We start from the raw sequence: 22,686 nt of genomic DNA on the forward strand, positions 1-22,686 counted from the left end.
GGAGGGTTAGGGTTAGTCTGCAGGGGTTCGAGGGTTAGGCTAGACTTTGGGGAGGGAAGGCTAGGGATAGGCTGCAGGGAGGGAGGGTTAGGCATTGGGTAGGGGCAGTCTGGACAACAGAGGCATATCTTGACCATTTACGGGGCGGGCCACGGCAGCTGCGTGACGTCACATGCAGCCACTGCGACCCAAAACATGGTGGCCCTGCACCTGCTAGCTGCAAAGGCAGGGGGCTACCCTAAAGATATGAGTGCTATGCTGTATGGCGAAGCGCTTGCATTTTAGCAGGGAGGAAGGATCCGGCATGCAGGCGGCCTTGCACTGTGCTGGGCGGTCCCCTGCATGCTAGTGGAAGGAGTTGTTGTTTTGCAAATTTTTGCAAAATGACAACTCATGCTGAATTGGACCCCTAGTGCAGAGACACTGTACGAATTGAATGAGGTGTTGTTCAGATCCAACGGATTCAGACTCATCGTTTAAAAAAATATTGTCTACTGTGTACCCAGCATTACTTGTGTTCAAAATCTAAAGTTTTGTTTTTTACCTTTTGGATTTATATTTGCACAGTGCCTTCAGGGATCTTGGGAATTCATATACTGTATACTGTATGTTATTATTTTATTCATAGATAAAATGTGCAAATAACAAAATCAATTTTTTTTTTAGTAAAATTGCATTTAGACTACTATCAGTAGACCATTATGAAGAAAGGTATCCGGTATCATGCAATATCAATTGTTTATACTGTATTTGTAAACTCTAGCTCTAAGATTATCATCTTATATTACTCACTGTTGTATTGTTTCATCCTGTCTGGGTGTCTAAAGCAGGACAAAAAGCATAAATGACAAAGCAAGACACTGATAGGAACATGTTGAGTGATGTCACATTAGTCTTTATATAGCGAGGTAGGTTATTGCCTTAGGCACGTACATTTTGGCAAATATTTTTTTTTAAATCTAATTCACAGTTATTTGCATAGTGCATACATATCCCGCTGTGCTTTACAGACAATATTTAGCCCTTCACTCAGTCTCTTAGCTTGTGGAATTTGCAGTCCATATTTCCTACCACATGTATTCAAAAATACACACAAGGGTTAATTGTGGTTGGAAACCAATTAGCCTACCAGTGTACAGTATATTCTGTTTTGGTGTGAGGGATGAAACAGGAGCACCTTGAGGAAACCAATGCAAGCACTGGATGAATAATATTGAAACTCCACACAGTTAGGGCCAAGGTGGGAAGTGAACCCAAGACCTCAGTGCTGTCAGGCAGTAATGCCAACTAGTACACCAACCATGCTAGAAGATTTAAGAGCTCTCAAAAATTTTTATCCACAGCCAGAGATAATAACAAAGTCAACAGAGATTAATAAACTGTGAGTAGTTTTTCTCAACCTGTCTACTATAAAAAATTACTGTTTACTTTAAAAAAGACATATTTGCTTAATAAAAGAACAACTGCTATTAAAGAGCCACTAAAGTCATTTTTGTTACTATTCAACATCATTACATGTCAGAAAACTACCAAAATGTATGCATTCCTTCCATCAACAACTTCAAAAGCCTGTTTACAGTACCTTACATTTCTTTGCACTGCAATTTATAAATGAATGGGATCAGGAATTTCAAAATAATGATGTAAACAAAAAAACATGCTAAAGCAGCATTTCACACTCAACGAAAATTGGATTAAAATGCCAATCACATCGGTGTTTATATATATATATATATATATATATATATATATATATACACAGTATATATATATATATATATATATATATATATGTGTGTGTGAAAGGCCTCACTCACTCACTCATCACTAATTCTCTTACTTCCTGATATGTTAGGAAGCTGAAACTTGACATAGGTATTCTTCAGGTGGAAAATAGGAAAGCTACTTAATCAGAATTTTAATAAACCTTCCCTGAAGGGATGAATAGGTGGTTGAAATAATGACGTCATTACCGATGCGTGGCTTGCGTTGCATGAACAATAACACCCAAATGGACAATTGGATCAAAATTTGGATTTCACCTCCAGTGTTTATAATTTAATAAACTACAAAAATGGTCCTGTCACTTTTTACCGTCTCTACTACTGGTGCTCCTCAGGTAACGTCAAGAACCATGGATTAATATTTACTTACATTACGTCTCAAATTTACATCTCTATAGATTTAACTAATTTTTAACACTCATTTATATTTACAACTTTGAAACTCAGAAACTCCCTTGTGAAGAATGGGTAAAACAGTTAGAATATATAAATGTATATATATTAGTGATGTGCACCGGAAATTTTTTCGGGTTTTGTGTTTTGGTTTTGGATTTGGTTCCGCGGCCGTGTTTTGGGTTCGGACGCGTTTTGGCAAAACCTCCCTGAAAATTTTTTTGTCGGATTCGGGTGTGTTTTGGATTCGGGTGTTTTTTTTACAAAAAACCCTCAAAAACAGCTTAAATCATAGAATTTGGGGGTCATTTTGATCCCATAGTATTATTAACCTCAATAACCATAATTTCCACTCATTTTCAATCTATTTTGAACACCTCACACCTCACAATATTATTTTTAGTCCTAAAATTTGCACCGAGGTCGCTGGATGGCTAAGCTAAGCGACACAAGTGGCCGACACAAACACCTGGCCCATCTAGGAGTGGCACTGCAGTGTCAGGCAGGATGACACTTCAAAAAAATTGTCCCCAAACAGCACATGATGCAAAGAAAAAAAGAGGCGCACCAAGGTCGCTGTGTGACTAAGCTAAGCGACACAAGTGGCCGACACAAACAACTGGCCCATCTAGGAGTGGCACTGCAGTGTCAGGCAGGATGGCACTTCAAAAAAATTGTCCCCAAACAGCACATGATGCAAAGAAAAAAAGAGGCGCAATGAGGTAGCTGTGTGACTAAGCTAAGCGACCCAAGTGGCCGACACAAACACCTGGCCCATCTAGGAGTGGCACTGCAGTGTCAGACAGGATGGCACTTCAAAAAATAGTCCCCAAACAGCACATGATGCAAAGAAAAAAAGAGGCGCACCAAGGTCGCTGTGTGACTAAGCTAAGCGACACAAGTGGCCGACACAAACACCTGGCCCATCTAGGAGTGGCACTGCAGTGTCAGACAGGATGGCACTTCAAAAAAATAGTCCCCAAACAGCACATGATGCAAAGAAAAAAAGAGGCGCACCAAGGTCGCTGTGTGACTAAGCTAAGCGACACAAGTGGCCGACACAAACACCTGGCCCATCTAGGAGTGGCACTGCAGTGTCAGGCAGGATGGCACTTCGAAAAAAAAATGTCCCCAAACAGCACATGATGCAAAGAAAAATGAAAGAAAAAAGAGGTGCAAGATGGAATTGTCCTTGGGCCCTCCCACCCTGGGCCCTCCCACCCACCCTTATGTTGTATAAACAGGACATGCACACTTTAACTAACCCATCATTTCAGCGACAGGGTCTGCCACACGACTGTGACTGAAATGACTGGTTGGTTTGGGCCCCCACCAAAAAAGAAGTAATCAATCTCTCCTTGCACAAACTGGCTCTACAGAGGCAAGATGTCCACCTCATCATCATCCTCCGATTCCTCACCCCTTTCACTGTGTACATCCCCCTCCTCACAGATTATTAATTCGTCCCCACTGGAATCCACCATCTCAGATCCCTGTGTACTTTCTGGAGGCAATTGCTGCTGGTGAATGTCTCCACGGAGGAATTGATTATAATTCATTTTGATGAACATCTTCTCCACATTTTCTGGAAGAAACCTCGTACACCGATTGCTGACAAGGTGAGCGGCTGCACTAAACACTCTTTCGGAGTACACACTGGAGGGTGGGCAACTTAGGTAAAATACAGCCAGTTTGTGCAGGGGCCTCCAAATTGCCTCTTTTTCCTGCCAGTATACGTACGGACTGTCTGACGTGCCTACTTGGATGCGGTCACTCATATAATCCTCCACCATTCTTTCAATGGGGACAGAATCATATGCAGTGACAGTAGACGACATGTCAGTAATCGTTGCCAGGTCCTTCAGTCCGGACCAGATGTCAGCACTCGCTCCAGACTGCCCTGCATCACCGCCAGCGGGTGGGCTCAGAATTCTTAGCCTTTTCCTCGCACCCCCAGTTGCGGGAGAATGTGAAGGAGGAGCTGTTGACGGGTCACGTTCCGCTTGACTTGACAATTTTCTCACCAGCAGGTCTTTGAACCTCTGCAGACTTGTGTCTGCTGGAAAGAGAGATACAACGTAGGTTTTAAATCTAGGATCGAGCACGGTGGCCAAAATGTAGTGCTCTGATTTCAACAGATTGACCACCCGTGAATCCTGGTTAAGCGAATTAAGGCCTCCATCCACAAGTCCCACATGCCTAGCGGAATCGCTCTGTTTTAGCTTCTCCTTCAATGTCTCCAGCTTCTTCTGCAAAAGCCTGATGAGGGGAATGACCTGACTCAGGCTGGCAGTGTCTGAACTGACTTCACGTGTGGCAAGTTCAAAGGGTTGCAGAACCTTGCACAACGTTGAAATCATTCTCCACTGCGCTTGAGTCAGGTGCATTCCCCCTCCTTTGCCTATATCATGGGCAGATGTATAGGCTTGAATGGCCTTTTGCTGCTCCTCCATCCTCTGAAGCATATAGAGGGTTGAATTCCACCTTGTTACCACCTCTTGCTTCAGATGATGGCAGGGCAGGTTCAGGACTGTTTGCTGGTGCTCCAGTCTTCTGCACGCGGTGGCTGAATGCCGAAAGTGGCCCGCAATTCTTCGGGCCACCGACAGCATCTCTTGCATGCCCCTGTCGTTTTTTAAATAATTCTGCACCACCAAATTCAATGTATGTGCAAAACATGGGACGTGCTGGAATTTGCCCACATGTAATGCACGCACAATATTGCTGGCGTTGTCCGATGTCACAAATTCCCAGGAGAGTCCAATTGGGGTAAGCCATTCTGCGATGATGTTCCTCAGTTTCCGTAAGAAGTTGTCAGCTGTGTGCCTCTTATGGAAAGCGGTGATACAAAGCGTAGCCTGCCTAGGAACGAGTTGGCATTTGCGAGATGCTGCTACTGGTGCCGCCGCTGCTGTTCTTGCTGCGGGAGGCAATACATCTACCCAGTGGGCTGTCACAGTCATATAGTCCTGAGTCTGCCCTGCTCCACTTGTCCACATGTCCGTGGTTAAGTGGACATTGGGTACAACTGCATTTTTTAGGACACTGGTGAGTCTTTTTCTGACGTCTGTGTACATTTTCGGTATCGCCTGCCTAGAGAAATGGAACCTAGATGGTATTTGGTACCGGGGACACAGTACCTCAAACAAGTCTCTAGTTGCCTGTGAATTAACGGTGGATGCCGGAACCACGTTTCTCACCACCCACGCTGACAAGACCTGAGTTATCCGCTTTGCAGCAGGATGACTGCTGTGATATTTCATCTTCCTCACAAAGGACTGTTGGACAGTCAATTGCTTACTGGAAGTAGTACAAGTGGTCTTCCGACTTCCCCTCTGGGATGACGATCGACTCCCAGCAGCAACAACAGCAGCGCCAGCAGCAGTAGGCGTTACACTCAAGGGTGCATCAGAGGAATCCCAGGCAGGAGAGGACTCGTCAGACTTGCCAGTGACATGGCCTGCAGGACTATTGGCTTTCCTGTGTAAGGTGGAAATTGACACTGAGGAAGTTGGTGGTATGGTTTGCAGGAGCTTGGTTACAAGAGGAAGGGATTTAGTGGTCAGTGGACTGCTTCCGCTGTCATCCAAAGTTTTTGAACTTGTCACTGACTTCTGATGAATGCAGACCAGGTGACGTATAAGGGAGGATGTTCCTAGGTGGTTAACGTCCTTACCCCTACTTATTACAGCTTGACAAAGGCAACACACGGCTTGACATCTGTTGTCCGCATTTGTGTTGAAATAATTCCACACCGAAGAGGTGATTTTTTTTTTGTATTTTGACCAGGCATGTCAATGGCCATATTTGTCCCACGGACAACAGGTGTCTCCCTGGGTGCCTGACTTAAACAAACCACCTCACCATCAGAATCCTCCTTGTCAATTTCCTCCCCAGCGCCAGCAACACCCATATCCTCATCCTGGTGTACTTCAACTGTGACATCTTCAATTTGACTATCAGGAACTGGACTGCGGGTGCTCCTTCCAGCACTTGCAGGGGGCGTGCAAATGGTGGAAGGCGCAAGCTCTTCCCATCCAGTGTTGGGAAGGTCAGGCATCGCAACCGACACAATTGGACTCTCCTTGGGGATTTGTGATTTAGAAGAACGCACAGTTCTTTGCTGTGCTTTTGCCAGCTTAAGTCTTTTCATTTTTCTAGCGAGAGGATGAGTGCTTCCATCCTCATGTGAATCTGAACCACTAGCCATGAACATAGGCCAGGGCCTCAGCCGTTCCTTGCCACTCCGTGTCGTAAATGGCATATTGGCAAGTTTACGCTTCTCATCAGACGCTTTCAATTTTGATTTTTGGGTCATTTTACTGAACTTTTGTTTTTTGGATTTTACATGCTCTCTACTATGACATTGGGCATCGGCCTTGGCAGACGATGTTGATGGCATTTCATCGTCTCGGCCATGACTAGTGGCAGCAGCTTCAGCACGAGGTGGAAGTGGATCTTGATCTTTCCCTATTTTAACCTCCACATTTTTGTTCTCCATTTTTTAATGTGTGGAATTATATGTCAGTATCAATAGCAATGGCCTACTACTATATATACTGCGCACAACTGAAATGCACCACAGGTATGGATGGATAGTATACTTGACGACACAGAGCTAGGTAGAGCAGTGGCCTTCCGTACCGTACTGCTATATATACTGGTGGTCACTGTCAGCAAACTGCAAACTAAAATGCACCACAGATATAGAATCTAGATGGATAGTATACTTGACGACACAGAGGTAGGTAGAGCAGCGGCCTTCCGTACCATACTGCTATATATACTGGTGGTCACTGTCAGCAAACTGCAAAACTAAAATGCACTACAGGTATAGAATCTAGATGGATAGTATACTTGACGACACAGAGGTAGGTAGAGCAGTGGCATTCCGTACCGTACTGCTATATATACTGGTGGTCACTGTCAGCAAACTGCAAAACTAAAATGCACCACAGGTATAGAATCTAGATGGATAGTATACTTGACGACACAGAGGCAGGTAGAGCAGTGGCCTTCCGTACCGTACTGCTATATATACTGGTGGTCACTGTCAGCAAACTGCAAAACTAAAATGCACCACAGGTATAGAATCTAGATGGATAGTATACTTGACGACACAGAGGTAGGTAGAGCAGTGGCCTTCCATACCGTACTGCTATATATACTGGTGGTCACTGTCAGCAAACTGCAAAACTAAAATGCACCACAGGTATAGAATCTAGATGGATAGTATACTTGATGACACAGAGGTAGGTAGAGCAGTGGCCTTCCGTACCGTACTGCTATATATACTGGTGGTCACTGTCAGCAAAACTCTGCACTGTACTCCTCCTATAAAATACTGCTGGTCCCCAGTCCCCACAATAAAGCAGTGTGAGCACAGATATATGCAGCACACTGAGCACAGATATGGAGTGTTTTTCAGGCAGACAACGTATACTGGTGGTCACTGTCAGCAAAACTCTGAACTGTACTCCTCCTATATAATAAACTGGTGGTCCCCAGTCCCCACAATAAAGCAGTGTGAGCACAGATATATGCAGCACACTGAGCACAGATATGGAGTGTTTTTCAGGCAGACAACGTATACTGGTGGTCACTGTCAGCAAAACTCTGCACTGTACTCCTCCTATATAATACTGCTGGTCCCCAATCCCCACAATAAAGTATATAACATAGATAGCCTTGATTCTCCATATATGCCTGTGGCATCTGATAAAAGAGAATAGGAATTTATCCACTGTATATATAGCTATAGGACATTAGATATTTGTGTATTACACTACAAAAATAGCAAGTACGATTACTGTCAATACAGAACATTAGCTAAATACAGATGGATCACCTTCCATTGGGGCTATATAGCACACGAACACACAATAACTGAAGTAGGAGATTATGAATTGATCCCTCTTTAAATGGTGTGTATATGAATAATGTGTAATGCTATTAGCTCAAAAGGCTATATAATATAATTAATAAATCTCACATGCATATACTGTGCATATATGTATGAATATTTTGATGTAAGTAATATCCCAAATGTGTCTCCTGCCTACAATAAGAAATCACCTATAATTACACTCCATTTGGAAAGAGATACTGCAGGTCTCTATTGATAACACAATATGGTTACAACATAGCAAGAGATCTTGCCTAGATTTAGCAACATTTGTATCGAGATAACACTCTGGCACCAGGTGCAACATTTAAAAGTAACCATGATGTCTAGCAGGATGAAAGCACAGAATTAATATCTATGTTGGGTAAGCTAGTCCCTATCTAACAATAAAAGGCTCATAGACAATCTAGAGCAATTATTGTTTACAATAACACAATAAGGTTGATACAGATATAGGAAGAATCCTATTACCAATAAGGGAGTATTATTACAAAAATAAAGAATACATGTACAGATAGATAGATATATATATATATATATATATATATATATCCTAACTTTTTTCTTCTTAGGAATACAACAGTGGAATACTATGTATATATATTATATTAATCAATGACAGGCGGCACACAGCTTTGATTTTAATCTTCTTTATTATTTGACACCAGGACAAATAAATGTTCTCTTTTTCTTTATTTGTCCATTTTTCTGATTCACGTCTACTATTTTTATTGTTTTTATATTTAACTTTTACGGCCCAATTTAGGGTCATAATACTTCATATGGGACATTAATAAAGTTGAGTTATTCCATATGGGTATTGGTAGGTATTACAAATCAAGTATTAATATATACATATATATATAATAAAAGTATAAAGACACAAATCTGATATTAAAAATCTTTATTGGTCCTGGGAAAAGAGTGCACCCAGAGAAACTGATCCCCTTTTTTTACCTTGTTTGTATGTACTTTAGGATTAGTGGGTAGCACCAGTCTGTAATCATGTATCTGTAATATTTATAGTTACTGTGAGACTATTTCCCTGTGACCACCATCTATTATTAAAATCAATCTGGTGCGGGATTTCTTTGTTTCTTTTGAATTTAATGTACAGGGTAGCCTCTAGTGAAAACCCTCTTCTATCCCAGCACAGAACTCTACTAAAATGTATCTCTGTATCTGAACGGCAACAGCATAGCTAATACATATACACCTACCCATCTGGTACAACATGAGTAGCTTTAGCCTCAGTAAAGATCTAGGGAGTAGGAGGGAGAGATGGAATGGTGAGCAAAGTTAATTTCTCAGTGAAGGTTACAGTATGAACAAATCTACAGGTTGGATGGATGACTTAATAGAACTAAAAAATATGCTATATAAACAAGCCAAGGCTCATTGGAGCAAAACTACATTCATAAATTACATCAAATATGACATGACCCCTAGGGGCCTCAGACCGAAGCTGTTTCCCTCCTTCGAGTTAGAGGATGATCTCAAAAAGGAATGGGAGACCACTCTTGTAGGATGCTCCAAGAATCTCATGAATATTCTTGTCAAACATGATACTCGCATCTTGGACAATTGTTCAATTGAGATTGACAAAATCAGCGAAAAACTTAAAATACATGAGAAAGAGGAGGAGTTTCAAAAAGCATATGAAAAATATAGAACAGATTTAGATCGATTTGAGAAAGGGCTGATGGAGTGCAAACGAACTAATTTTGCTAGGGACATAAGTGACTATGCCAATAACAAGGTGTATAGTTGGAACGTAAGATCACAGAGGAGAGTCCAAGAAAATTCCATCAACTATAGCTCGTCGGAATTAGAATCCTCTGAGGGAGAAGGAGGCAGAGAAGTTTAGGGGTGGCAGAGAGCCCGTTTTTTAGATCTTGGCCCCAAATTAAGGACAGGGGATCGAGGAACGGAAGATGGAAGAAGATCAGACGGGGAGGGCAAAAGCACTCGAAAAAAGAAAGAAGCAAGAGACTGGGACAGGTATCCTCAGAGAACCAGACGCCCCTACAGGAGGACCTAGACCAGGATGAATTACAAGTGATTAATCTGACCACTAGAGTTCTAGAATCCAAACATATACAGCTACTCTCTAAGGGTCTTAGCTTTTCGCCAACAAAAAATGTTGACAGATTCGAAATTCAAAAGGATTTGTTTCTATTCACCAGAAAATTGCTTCTTAAAAAATGTCATAGTTTGAAAAAAATGGAAAATGCTAGTATGGGTGAGAATGGAGAATTCGATACATTTTCCCTAAATGAGGCAGAGATGGAGGCGTTACTCACTTTAGAGGAATTAGCGGAAGAGCATAGAATGGGAATGAACTCACAAAACGTATCCAGACCCATTCTAAAGAAAAAATCCACTTTTTGTCCCAACCCGTACATCTGTCCACCTGTCCATGTGTTTTTTGAACTTATGAGTAAAGAATTGGATGTAATCTTTGAGAACAAGAGAATGGGCCAGGCTAATAACCTCAACAAAGATGAACAAGAAGCCCTGAGAGATATTAACTCATGGGATGACGTTATAGTAAAACCATCTGACAAAGGGTGTAACGTCGTCCTATGGAGTAAGGAACTCTATTTGAAGGAAGCATACAAGCAACTGTCAGATACCACCACCTACAAAAGACTAATCTTTAACCCTACTGCTAACCTTTTGAAAGAGTACACAACTCTGATTAATAATGCGTTACAGGATGGGGTCATCACCAAGATGGAAGCGGAATTCCTGGAAGTCAATGACTCCAGGACACCAACGTACTATATGCTCCCAAAGGTGCACAAGAACAGGGAACATCCACCTGGAAGGCCAATAATTTCAGGCATTGGTAGTCTGACTAAAAGGGCGAGTATCTTTATAGATCAAAATTTAAGACGTTTTGTCCTGGAATTACCTTCATATGTACGAGACTCCATGGATGTGCTGAACAAATTAGAACATGTCACACTACAGCCGAACACCTGGCTATGTACGTGTGACGTGAAAGCACTCTACACAAGTATCAGCCATGAGGTTGGTATAAGAGCTGTGGAATACTTCCTCAATATGGGCATATACCAGGATTTTGATGATTTTTTATTACAGTTACTGAGATTTGTTTTGACCAAAAACTTTTTTCTCTTCGACGACAAGTACTTCCTACAATTGTGGGGGACCGCAATGGGAAGTACTTGTGCCCCAACCTATGCTAACATCTATCTGGGTTGGTGGGAGAAGGAGTGGGTTTTTAATGAGAACAATGCGGAGTATACTGAACATGTTGTCAGCTGGTACAGATTTATCGACGATATTCTGATCATCTGGGAAGGGGAGAAAGAGGATCTTGAGAAATTTTTATATCAGTTCTTAATAAGAATGATTTGAATCTCAGATTGACTTATGACATCAGCAAAGAGAGCATAACCTTCCTAGATTTGATCATAACAAGAACAGAAGATAAACTTAAAATGGATGTTTTCCGCAAAAAAACAGCCACAAACAGCATACTGCACCATAGCAGTTCACATCTTCCAGCTACCCTTAGGGGGATTCCCAAAGGGGAATATATTAGAATGAGACGGAACTGCTCAGATGAGACAACGTATAAGCAGAGGGCTGATGAATTACAAACCCGGTTGAGAAAGAGGGGATACAGCAAGAAGGAATTACAGGAAGCATATAATCATACCAAAACTGTCCCCAGAATTAATCTACTCACCCCAAAAAAGAAAGAGAAAAAAGATATTGAAACAAGATTTATTAGCACGTATTGTAAGGAATGGAGGGACGTAAACAAAGCCTTACAAAAACACCATCATGTACTTATGACTGATGAGGACCTACGGAAGGAAATGGGGGATAGGATACTTACCAGTTGGAGGAAATCACCCAATTTACGGAACAAACTTGTTCGTAGTCATTTTGTAAGAAACGAGAACCGACGGTTCAAGGATGCTATACATGTGGTAAATGTAAAGCGTGTGCATATATACAAACAACTAAAGAGTATAAGAACAAATATAATACCAGGGTTAAAATTCCGGGTTATATTAATTGTTCAACCCAGGGGGTCATTTACTGTTTGACTTGCCCCTGTGGACTCAGGTTTATAGGAATGACCAAGAGACAGTTCAAACAACGCATATTGGAGCATGTGGGTAATATCAATCGTGCTAGAAGAGATCACTCCAATATGAAGCAACTCACCAGTGTAGCGCGACATTTTATGAGGAAACATGGAAGTGATCCCAAACAAATGAAAATTTTTGGCCTTGAAAAGGTTGAGCTGGGTTTAAGAGGAGGCAATATTACAAAGGAGCTTCTGAAAAGGGAATCCAGACATATTTTCCTCATGGACATTCTAACACCACATGGATTAAATGAGGAAATACAATACTCATCTTTTCTATAAAAAGTTAAAATTTAACTGTTTAGCATACAATAGGGGATGCAAATACGAGACGGAATTAGACGCGTACTCATTCATGAAAAATGTCTCTAGAATATATACTCAGGAGTATGTGGATAAGAATATGTACAGTTAAATATATACACATGATTTTAGTAATATCTCTTTAGGCGATTCTCACAAGCCTCGGACCTCATAAATAGAACAGGGCTGGTTTCCATATTACTAATACATGGACAATTTGTTGTAGATACTACCTGATAATATTGGTATATATTCCCAATATCCCAATAATTCTTGAGATTAATATGGATTGGAATCATTTTTTGGATTTACACATTATATATTTCTTAATTAGTATAAAGTGTTGAACAAAAATACACTTTTATAATGTACCAATATACACAGCACTGTTTTATTTGTAATTATTCACAAATAAACAATTTATTTATTCACTTTAAAGGTATATAATGCTGGTTTTTCTTCATTTGACGCTTTCACATTGATTTTTTATGTATATATGGTTTTATTTTTCCCTCTTTTTTGGTAATGGGATCCTAATAATTTTCACGGTTTTACACATCACTATATTTTATAAGTCTACTTATCACGTAAATTTCACACATATATTCACACTTTATTATTGGTAATATTATATGTAAATTATAGCAATATATTTTACATGAAAAAATTTCAATACATTTATTGCAGTATGATCACAATGACAGTTTTGGAGGGATACACAAAATAGACAAAAAGGATGGAACTAATATTTCCTTGTTCGAATACTTTGAACTCATTTTTTATGAATATACTCATAATTTATGTATAAGATCAAATGGACACATTCAAAATAAACAGGCAATTAATTGGAATACTCTGAATTGTAGGGACATCTGTCTGCAGCAATGATACAACTGTATATATGTTCTAGTATAACAAGAAATTATATAAGCTCTTTGTGTATATGGATATACAGCCCTATAACTGATATAATGCGAACCAAGGACCCTGAATTCATCTATAATGTTCAACTTTATTTCATGGGTACATATATCATTATATTATTAACTATTCCCCTCTTGAGTATAAATGTCAAATACACTACATGTTGCCTCATTCAAAAGTATTATTGTGGTGACGTTTGCAACATATATATTATTATATGGACATGATTATTATATACCCAGAACACAGGCCCCCCTACATGCACATAGAAACCGTGTGAATTACAGGATTATTAAGTGCACCTGTGTGCACACGCTGAGAAGTTAATTGACATCGCCGCAGGACGGAGCCGCTGAGGTATGCGGCAACGGACGGGGGATTTGAAAATCCCCAGAACGCACAACGGATTGGCTATGAACAATGTAGTAGATTCTTACTGGCTCCCACTCCCTATATAATTCCATCATGAGGCGGGCGCCGGTCACTAGAGCCCTGACAAAGCTCTAACATAGAGTGAAATGCGCATAGGGACTAGCCGTGCGCCGCTAGGAATTATGAATGTTATTAGTTAACACTATATTCCAATGTATCACCTACCCACCTTATTGTTGTGATTGTGCAAGATACCCTTAATTATTTAGAACTAGGTGCTTCATCGCGCCCTACGGGCGCTCTTCACACCGTCGCAAGGGGCTACGCCCCCTTAACCCTTGCATGCCTTTCTGGGGTTTAATATTTGTATTAATCTAAAAAAGGGGAGGTAGAGGACTGCTGCGCCTCAGAGAGCTGCAGTAGGGATACCAACAGATGATCACTCAATCACCCTGGAACACAATGCACAAGAAAATAAGGGATCCCTTCTGCGCTCATCCAACAACAATAAACAGTAATGCAATAAATGATAGGTTCCCAATGGATAAGTCTATGACTAAATTATAGTCTCTTTTAGTTCTTATACAAAGCGGAAGTGCTGGATGTAGGGAGACTCAATGCATACCGTACTCACAAGGAGTCGTGGTATGTCCCGCATGTAGAGCCCCTTCTTGCTCACAAACACTCAGTTTCATGTATGACTCATAAGGCTGAAGCAAAGATACCACTTCCCTAATCTATCGGGGCCATTTTAACACTACTGTCTTTTAGAGCCTTATTCTATACTCTGCAAGAAGGGGCTTCTGTGCATGCAGGGTAGTAAACGAATGAGAAGATGGGTCAGATCTCTGCATTTAAGGTCATCCAACTACGAGGATAAGAACTTTCCACCTCGGAGAAGGTAAAGAAGAACCAAGCGACTTAAGACACCTCTACATGCGGGACATACCACGACTCCTTGTGAGTACGGTATGCATTGAGTCTCCCTACATCCAGCACTTCCGCTTTGTATAAGAACTAAAAGAGACTATAATTTAGTCATAGACTTATCCATTGGGAACCTATCATTTATTGCATTACTGTTTATTGTTGTTGGATGAGCGCAGAAGGGATCCCTTATTTTCTTGTGCATTTAATATTTGTATTATATGGAGAATTACCTGCATTCCTTTGTTAGTGGTTAAATATTGCACAATGAAAGGGCGTGCGATGGTGAAGGAGGCGCAGCCCCTTGCGACGGCGTGAACAGCACCTGCAGGGCACGATGTACAGAATGTAGCGGGGGGGGGGGACTGCGGATGGTGTCTGTAGATGCTGCGGGTGGAGGGGGGGCAGAAGTGGGGGTGGGGCCCGGATGGGGAAGGTTCGGGAGGTGCTGCGGGTGGGGGAGGGGCAGAGGAGTGGGGGATGCAGATGGGGAGGGGTCCGGAGGCACTGCAGGTGGGGGAGGGGCAGGGGTGCCACGGGTGGGAGAGGGGCAGGTGTGGGGATGTTGTGGATGGGTGAAGGGTTCCGGAGGTGCTGTGGGATGGGAAGGGACGGGAGTGCCAGGGGTGGGGTAGGGGACCGCAGGCACCATGGGTAGGGTAGGGGCAGGTACGGGTGGTGTGGCGGATGGGGAAGGAGGTCCGGAGGTGCTGCAGGTGGTGGAGGGGCAGGTGCGGGGGTGCCATTGGTGGGGGAGGGGTGGATGAGGGGGGGACCGCGGATGGAGGAGGGTGTCTGCAGATGCTGCGGGTGGAGGGGGGCAGGTGTGGGGGGAGACATATAAGGGGGGTGAATGGTGGAGGGGGCCTGGAGGTGCTCTGGGTGGTGAAGGGGCGGAGGAGTGGGAGCCGCAGGTGGTGTAGGGGGTCTGGAGGCACAGCATGTGGGGGAGGGGTGGAGTGCCGCATGTGGTGGAGGGGAAGGTGCGGAGGTGTGGTGCATTGGGGAGAGGTCTGGAGGTGCTGCGGGTACTGTACCTGCCAAAAAGGTAGTTGGAGGGTATGCAGTAACAGGGCAAGGACAGGGGTGACAGGGTCAGAACAGGGTTGACGGGGCCAGGACAGGGGTGACAGGGTCAGAACAGGGGTGACGGTGCCAGGACAGGGGTGACGGTGCCAGGACAGGGGTGACGGGGCCAGGACAGGGGCGACGGGCCAGAACAGAAATGACAGGGACAGGATAGGGGTGACAGGGCCAGGGTAGGGGCGGCAGGACAGGGACAGGGGTGACGGGGCCAGTATAGGGTTGACAGGGCAAGCACAGGGGTGACAGGGCCAGGATAGGGGTAACAGGGCCAGCATAAGGGTGACAGGGCCAGGGTAAGGGTGAAAGGGCCAGGATAAGGGTGAAAGGGCCAGGATAAGGGTGGCAGGGCAAGGCCATGGGTGACAGGGACATGACAGAACACAGGGCACGGGAGAGATTGGTATTAGGGACAAAACAGTGGTGACAGACAGATGTGTCTTACCGGAGTCACTGCTGCTGGCTGCTGCTGTTCCACTCCAACCTGTTGGGATCTGCTGCTGGTGGAGACCTGGCATGGCTGACTCTCTCAGGCTGGAGTCCTGCTTCCTCATCCCTTCCGCATCCCTCCCCCCCTCCTCAGTCACACACCGCAGACCTCGCGCAGCTGCCGGGCACTGTGGTAAGGGGAGACTGGAAATGACTGGTTAGCCCCCAGGAGATGCTGCGGCTGGAGGGAGGAGGGGGTCATAGCATGCACGTGGCGCGGACCTCGCGGCTGCCGGGCACTGTGGTAAGGGGAGACTGGGAGTGACTGGTTAGCTCCCAGGAGACGCTGCGGCTGGAGGGAGGAGTGGGTCGGAGCCTGCAAGCAGCTCGGATTTCTGCAGCGCTACCCGCCAGCTAAAGTGTGTGAATGAGCTGGGCGCACCTCACTGCGGGTGGCAGCGCTGCAGCTAGCGGTGGGGTTGCCGGGGCTGGAGATAACAGAGGCAGCACGGAACCAGCACAGCGGCAAGTGCCCCACAAAACTGCAGCTAAGAAGCGTGGAGTGTGCCAGAAAGTGACGCTCCTCCGCGCCAGTTAGACCCTGCTGAGTATGCCGATGTGGGGGGTCAAGCACACAGTGAGCCGGTGCCCTTCTGTCTGTATGACATACCCCTCACACACCCATACCTCCCAAATGTCCCGATTTTCGCGGGACAGTACCATTTTTTGGGGTCCGTCCCGCTGTCCCACCCGCGGGTCGCAGTGTCCCGCGGTGGGGGGGCAGTTGGAAAGCTCCTGTACTCGCTGTTCTGCTTAGCAGAGCAGCGGTGAATAGTGGAGACAGAGGGAGAGGGGGCATCAGGGGGTACGGATTAAGGGGGGGTTCCAGCAGCAGAGCCGGATTAAGGGGGGGGGGGGCAGGGGGTACGTACCGTTGGCCCCACAGTTTTAGGGGGGCCCCCGGCTGGAGTAGCTCTGTCCCTGCTCAGAAGCTCCCCCCCCCCCCATCCTGCCAGCAACAACGGCAGCATTGTGCTACAGTCAGCACACGCTGCTGCGTGTTGGCAGGTCTGTGGTGTTACAGGGAGGCAGCAGTCTCCCTGCTTTCTTCTACCTGTGCGGGTGTGTAGGGGGGAGCGACCACCTCCTCTGGATTTAGCCCTAGCTGAGGGGCCAAAATTCCATAAAAAAATAAAAATAAAAATAAAAATTCGGAATTTGCATAAGGGGGCGTGGCCGCACGGGCGCGATTAGGCCACGCCCCCAACCCCACAATAACACAATAAGGTTGATACAGATATAGGAAGAATCCTATTACCAATTAGGGAGTATTATTACAAAAATAAAGAATACATGTACTGAGATATATATATATATATATATATATACTAACTTTTTTTTTTCTTAGGAATACAACAGTGGAATACTATGTATATATAGAACATAAATCAATGACAGGCGGCACACGGCTTTGATTTTAATCTTCTTTATTATTTGACACCAGGACAAATACATTTTCTCTTTTTCTTTATTTGTCCATTTTTCTGATTCACGTCTACTATTCTTTATTGTTTTTATATTTCACTTTTACGGCCCAATTTAGGGTCATAATACTTCATATGGGACATTAATAAAGTTGAGTTATTCCATATGGGTATTGGTAGGTATTACAAATCAAGTATTAATATATACATATATATATATAATAAAAGTATAAAGACACAAATCTGATATCAAAAATCTTTATTGGTCCTGGGAAAAGAGTGCACCCAGAGAAACTGATCCCCTTTTTTTACCTTGTTTGAACGTATACTGGTGGTCACTGTCAGCAAAACTCTGCACTGTACTCCACCTATATAATACAGCTGCTCCCCAGTCCCGACAATTAAGCAGTGTGAGCACAGATATATGCAGCACACTGAGCACAGATATGGAGCGTTTTTCAGGCAGACAACGTATACTGGTGGTCACTGTCCGCAAAACTCTGCACTGTACTCTTCCTATATAATACAGCTGCTCCCCAGTCCCCACAATTAAGTAATAAGCACAAATATTTGCATCAACATTAATAAACGGAGAGGATGCCAGCCTCGTCCTCTCCCTAACATTTCCAATGCACGAGTGAAAATGGCGGCGACGCGCGGCTGCTTATATAGAATCCGAATCTCGCGAGAATCCGACAGCGGGATGATTACATTCGGGCGCGCTCGGGTTAACCGAGCCATACGGGAGAATCCGAGTATGCCTTGGACTCGTGTAAAATGGGTGAAATTCGGGGGGGTTCGGTTTCCGAGGAACCGAACCCTCTCATCACTAATATATATATATATATATATATATATATATATATATATACTGTATGTTTTTGTTTTGTAGTTTAGGTTTATAACACCTTGACAAACCTATAGTATTGATGACAGAAGTTGGATGTATGCCCCTAGTTTCTTTTTGAGGTGTACTTAACACCACAATCTTCCATTATCACTTGGACAGCAGTGTCACATAACGACTATGCGGTTAAGACATCCTGTGCTACCTCTGTTTAACTGAGGGAATATATTTACTAATTATCTCTGACTGGAGCAATAATTATTATTTCATGATGTACTGTAGGTACCATATTAGATCCATGAGAAAATAAATGTTGCCTAGTCATAAATAAATCATTTTTGCACCCATAATTATTATATAGAATTGACAACTTAAAATAATGTTTTTGGTTTTTTTTACATTTAGCATACATTAGTTTGTCCACCCTTATATATTCATATTTATTTTCTTCTATAAAATATTCATTGTCTATTTTGTGTCCTTTATAAATAAATAACGATTGTCCTCATAATTAGTGAGTGTTTTGCTCTTCATCTTATATTCTCAATGGTTGATACCTCATCAACCACCCAGGGGATTGGGAAGGGGGGGGGGGGGGGGTTGGAGTGAACAGGCCTAAAGATTTGGAAGCACCCAGTTTCTGCAGATGTCTTAATGACCCTGCACTCAGCATTCTGAGTTGTGATTTGTTGTTAAGTGGTCTGTGTGCAAATCGCCTCAGGATTCTGAAGAGCTGCAGAAGTTTGACTTTACTAGCTGTAGTAATGCTGAAACATGGCGGAACTTCCTGAATCGCAAGTGGATGGCAGTGTTGCAACTTACGCCATCCACAGTAAAGCAAAACAGTATACATCTACAGTTCTGTCCAGGGCCACTGAGATTTACAATTGTTCCTTTGCTGGGGACCGGGAGAGTGCATGACTACGGCTTGTCAAGTGCTATTAGTCTAAAGTAAAGTATGGTACGCATGGTTGCATCATCATGGGTGGTTCCTCTCAGCAAGTAGAGACCCCAGAGAGGGCCTATTCTGGATAATTTATATCAGACCCACTCCCACCCCATCCCACCTTTCGGTGTTCCTCGTTCTATACCTGTTCGGCCCGTTCAGTTCGAAACTGTGAAAACCCAAAGCATGCAGGAGATGAAAACTGAATAGAATAAGGTGTACTGATCTTAGACAAACTCACCTTAGCAAGAATAGTATGTTGGTATAACGTATTTCTAATCTGTGAAATAAAATGCAAAATACAAATTGGAATAATAGGTAAAGTAATGAGAAATAGGTTTTACATAAAAGCTTAGAGAGTCTTTGGTCATGCTTGCATCAGTGTACTGTTTATGGCATAATGGGGGTAATTCCAAGTTGATCGCAGCAGGAATTTTGTTAGCAGTTGGGCAAAACCATGTGCACTGCAGGGGAGGCAGATTTAACATGTGCAGAGAGAGTTAGATTTGGGTGTGGTGTGTTCAATCTGCAATCTAATTTGCAGTGTAAAAATAAAGCAGTCAGTATTTACCCTGCACAGAAATAAAATAACTCACCCAAATCTAACTCTCTCTGCACATGTTATATCTGCCTCCCCTGCAGTGCACATGGTTTTGCCCAACTGCTAACAAAATCCCTGCTGCGATCAATTTGGAATTACCCCCATTGTACAGGGAAGCACCACTGCTATTAAAAAAGCATAATGCTATAGGAAAAAATAAATGAAAACATTTGTTGTTTTTAGAATGTATACAATTATGTCTCGGTATGGTTAATTGTTCAATTATGATTTTTTTTTTTTTTAAATGAAAATAAGAATGGTGAGGCATTATAGATATGTCTAATGGGCTAATATCTCTGCTATCAATCCTATGTAGAGAGAGAATATTTCCCAAACTGTTCTGTGAAATATTATATCAGCATTTGGGGTATGGGTCATTAGGTCGACCACACTTAGGGCGACAGTCATTAGATCGACCACTATTGGTCGACATGCAGTAGGTCGACATGTACTAGGTCGACATGGAAAAAGGTCGACATGAGATTTTTGACTGTTTTTGGTGCCATTTTCTATGTAAAGTGACGGGGAACCGCAATTATTGCACCGCATCCCCTCGCATGCCTCGCTATTGACCATATCGACCTATTGACCATGTCGACAAATAGTGGTCGACCTAAGTGCTGTCGTCCTAATGACCGTATCCCAGCATTTGCCCACAATAATCGATGCTGCCTTATTATATCATCCACATAATATCACTGTTCTAATTCTGTCTTTATGTACCCTCAGCACAGTTCAGCCCAGCCAAGACTTATGAAGAGTGGTGGGCATATAAAGAGGCCGTCCAGGGGAGTTTTGTGCCAGGTATTTTTGATAATGATATAGTATTTATTATTTTTCAGTTGAATATGTTATTAAAATAAATGTTTCATCATACTGTATAAAGCATGCCACCCGAAAATGATTTACTTATCAATGGTTTGAATGATGCATTAAAAAATGTTGTGCTTATAGGCTGCTGTTATCCTACGGTACATAAAATTAGTCAATGAACCACAAAAGATAACAAAAGAGCTTTGTCTTGCCCTTAATACCTCAGACCTGACATTTCAATTGCCTAGGTGTAAAAACAACTGTTGCAGATTGTTACATTTTCTTTTGTTTAAAAGATCCTCGTAGTTGGAAAATTGCTTTCCTGCAATTGTAAACGCTGGTTTACTTACAGGACTAAAAAGAATATACCTTAAACACACTTGATACACTTTAATATTGAGCCGCTGCGGCCGCAGTAATTAACCTTACACCTTTATGTTATTCCCAACCCTTACGTACACAAAGATCGCACAGTGTACGCACTCTGCGTATGTACGCCGAAAGGGCGTAGGGACTACACAGTTTGCGTACACAGGCCTATACGCTGTTAGCACAATGCAGCAGCCCGAGTGGCTGTAAATACACTTTAAACCTTAGCAGAGAAATGGAACATGACACCAATTGTAAATCAAAACTAGGTTGGGGTCTAACCCACCAACGGTTCTTTACTTGCAGGGGGTAACAATATAAACAATACAATACAATAGAATAATGGCTACAATCAATGGTACATACTTGTTTGGTTTCGCCTGCGCTTCCCAGTCTGGTCCTCAGTCATCTAGGTAGATGACCTTTAGAGTCTGTGTGTGACCAGGCATGCAGCTGGCTCTTTTATACAATCTTCCAAAACTTAACACAATGGATACTGTAATCTCTTTGTCCATTGGACACAGGGATGGTCATTTACAGTACAGGAGAGGTCATAGGTTGGTTTGAATAGGTGGGCTATGTCTGTTGCAGATGCACTTGTGGGTGGTCTCCTCTGGGTTCCTGCCGCATACCAAATGTACAGTGAATACAGTTTATATTTATATTCTACTCCTGCGCATAACTATTCGCAGGAGCATGCGATCTTCTGCAAACCAACACTGGAATATTGCCCTTAAAATACCCTACGGCTGGATACCAAACACCACCTTATAACCTTGTTCTGTCCCCTCCTATCCTGTAAAGGTGAATCCCTTTGTTCTGATACCATTTAAACTGTATTAACTTGCTGGTGTGGTGCAGGGAGACTATGTGTACATTGTGCACTATTTGGATTAAATATGTAATGTGTTTTGATGACTTTTTCGTGCATTCACAAACTCTACCGTAAATACACATACCACGCGCTAATGCGCAGGACTGCGGGAGTGACTTACGCAAATTGCGAATATACGCACGCACAGCAGAACAAGTACATGCATGGAGGCCATCTGTGTGTAGTTTGTACGTGATGTGTGCATTGCAATATTTTTTTACTTTGACAGTCCACCCTTTGGCAGTCACCAATAACTGCCACTACCTAATCAATAATCAGAAAAATATCTATACAATATATATACAGAAGCTTGGATGGTCGGGGGAGAGTTGTAGGTGGTAAATGTATGACCTAGAGGGATAGTAAAAAAGCATGTATGTATGAATCCATGTCTGAGGGGCATGTATCATCGTGCCGTATATGTTCTAAATAAGCTTCGAGGTATTGCGAAGTATACATTAAATCCGTCTCATCCCGTACTAGGGTCTGTAAATGGGCCA

The 22,686-nt window shown here is 43.0% G+C and overlaps 1 protein-coding gene across 2 annotated transcripts in view; it reads left to right on the forward strand.

Annotated features, from left to right (window-relative positions):
* CA11 (carbonic anhydrase 11) overlaps positions 1-22,686 on the forward strand; it is a 500,072-nt gene that overhangs the window by 189,077 nt on the left and 288,309 nt on the right. For both annotated transcript variants that reach the window (XM_063942739.1, XM_063942738.1), the window contains exon 2: positions 20,860-20,934. In XM_063942739.1, the coding sequence (XP_063798809.1) occupies positions 20,860-20,934 (75 nt within the window). The remainder of the gene's footprint in view (positions 1-20,859; positions 20,935-22,686) is intronic.

Source organism: Pseudophryne corroboree, chromosome 10 (assembly GCF_028390025.1).
Source record: "Pseudophryne corroboree isolate aPseCor3 chromosome 10, aPseCor3.hap2, whole genome shotgun sequence".
Lineage (NCBI taxonomy): Eukaryota > Metazoa > Chordata > Amphibia > Anura > Myobatrachidae > Pseudophryne > Pseudophryne corroboree.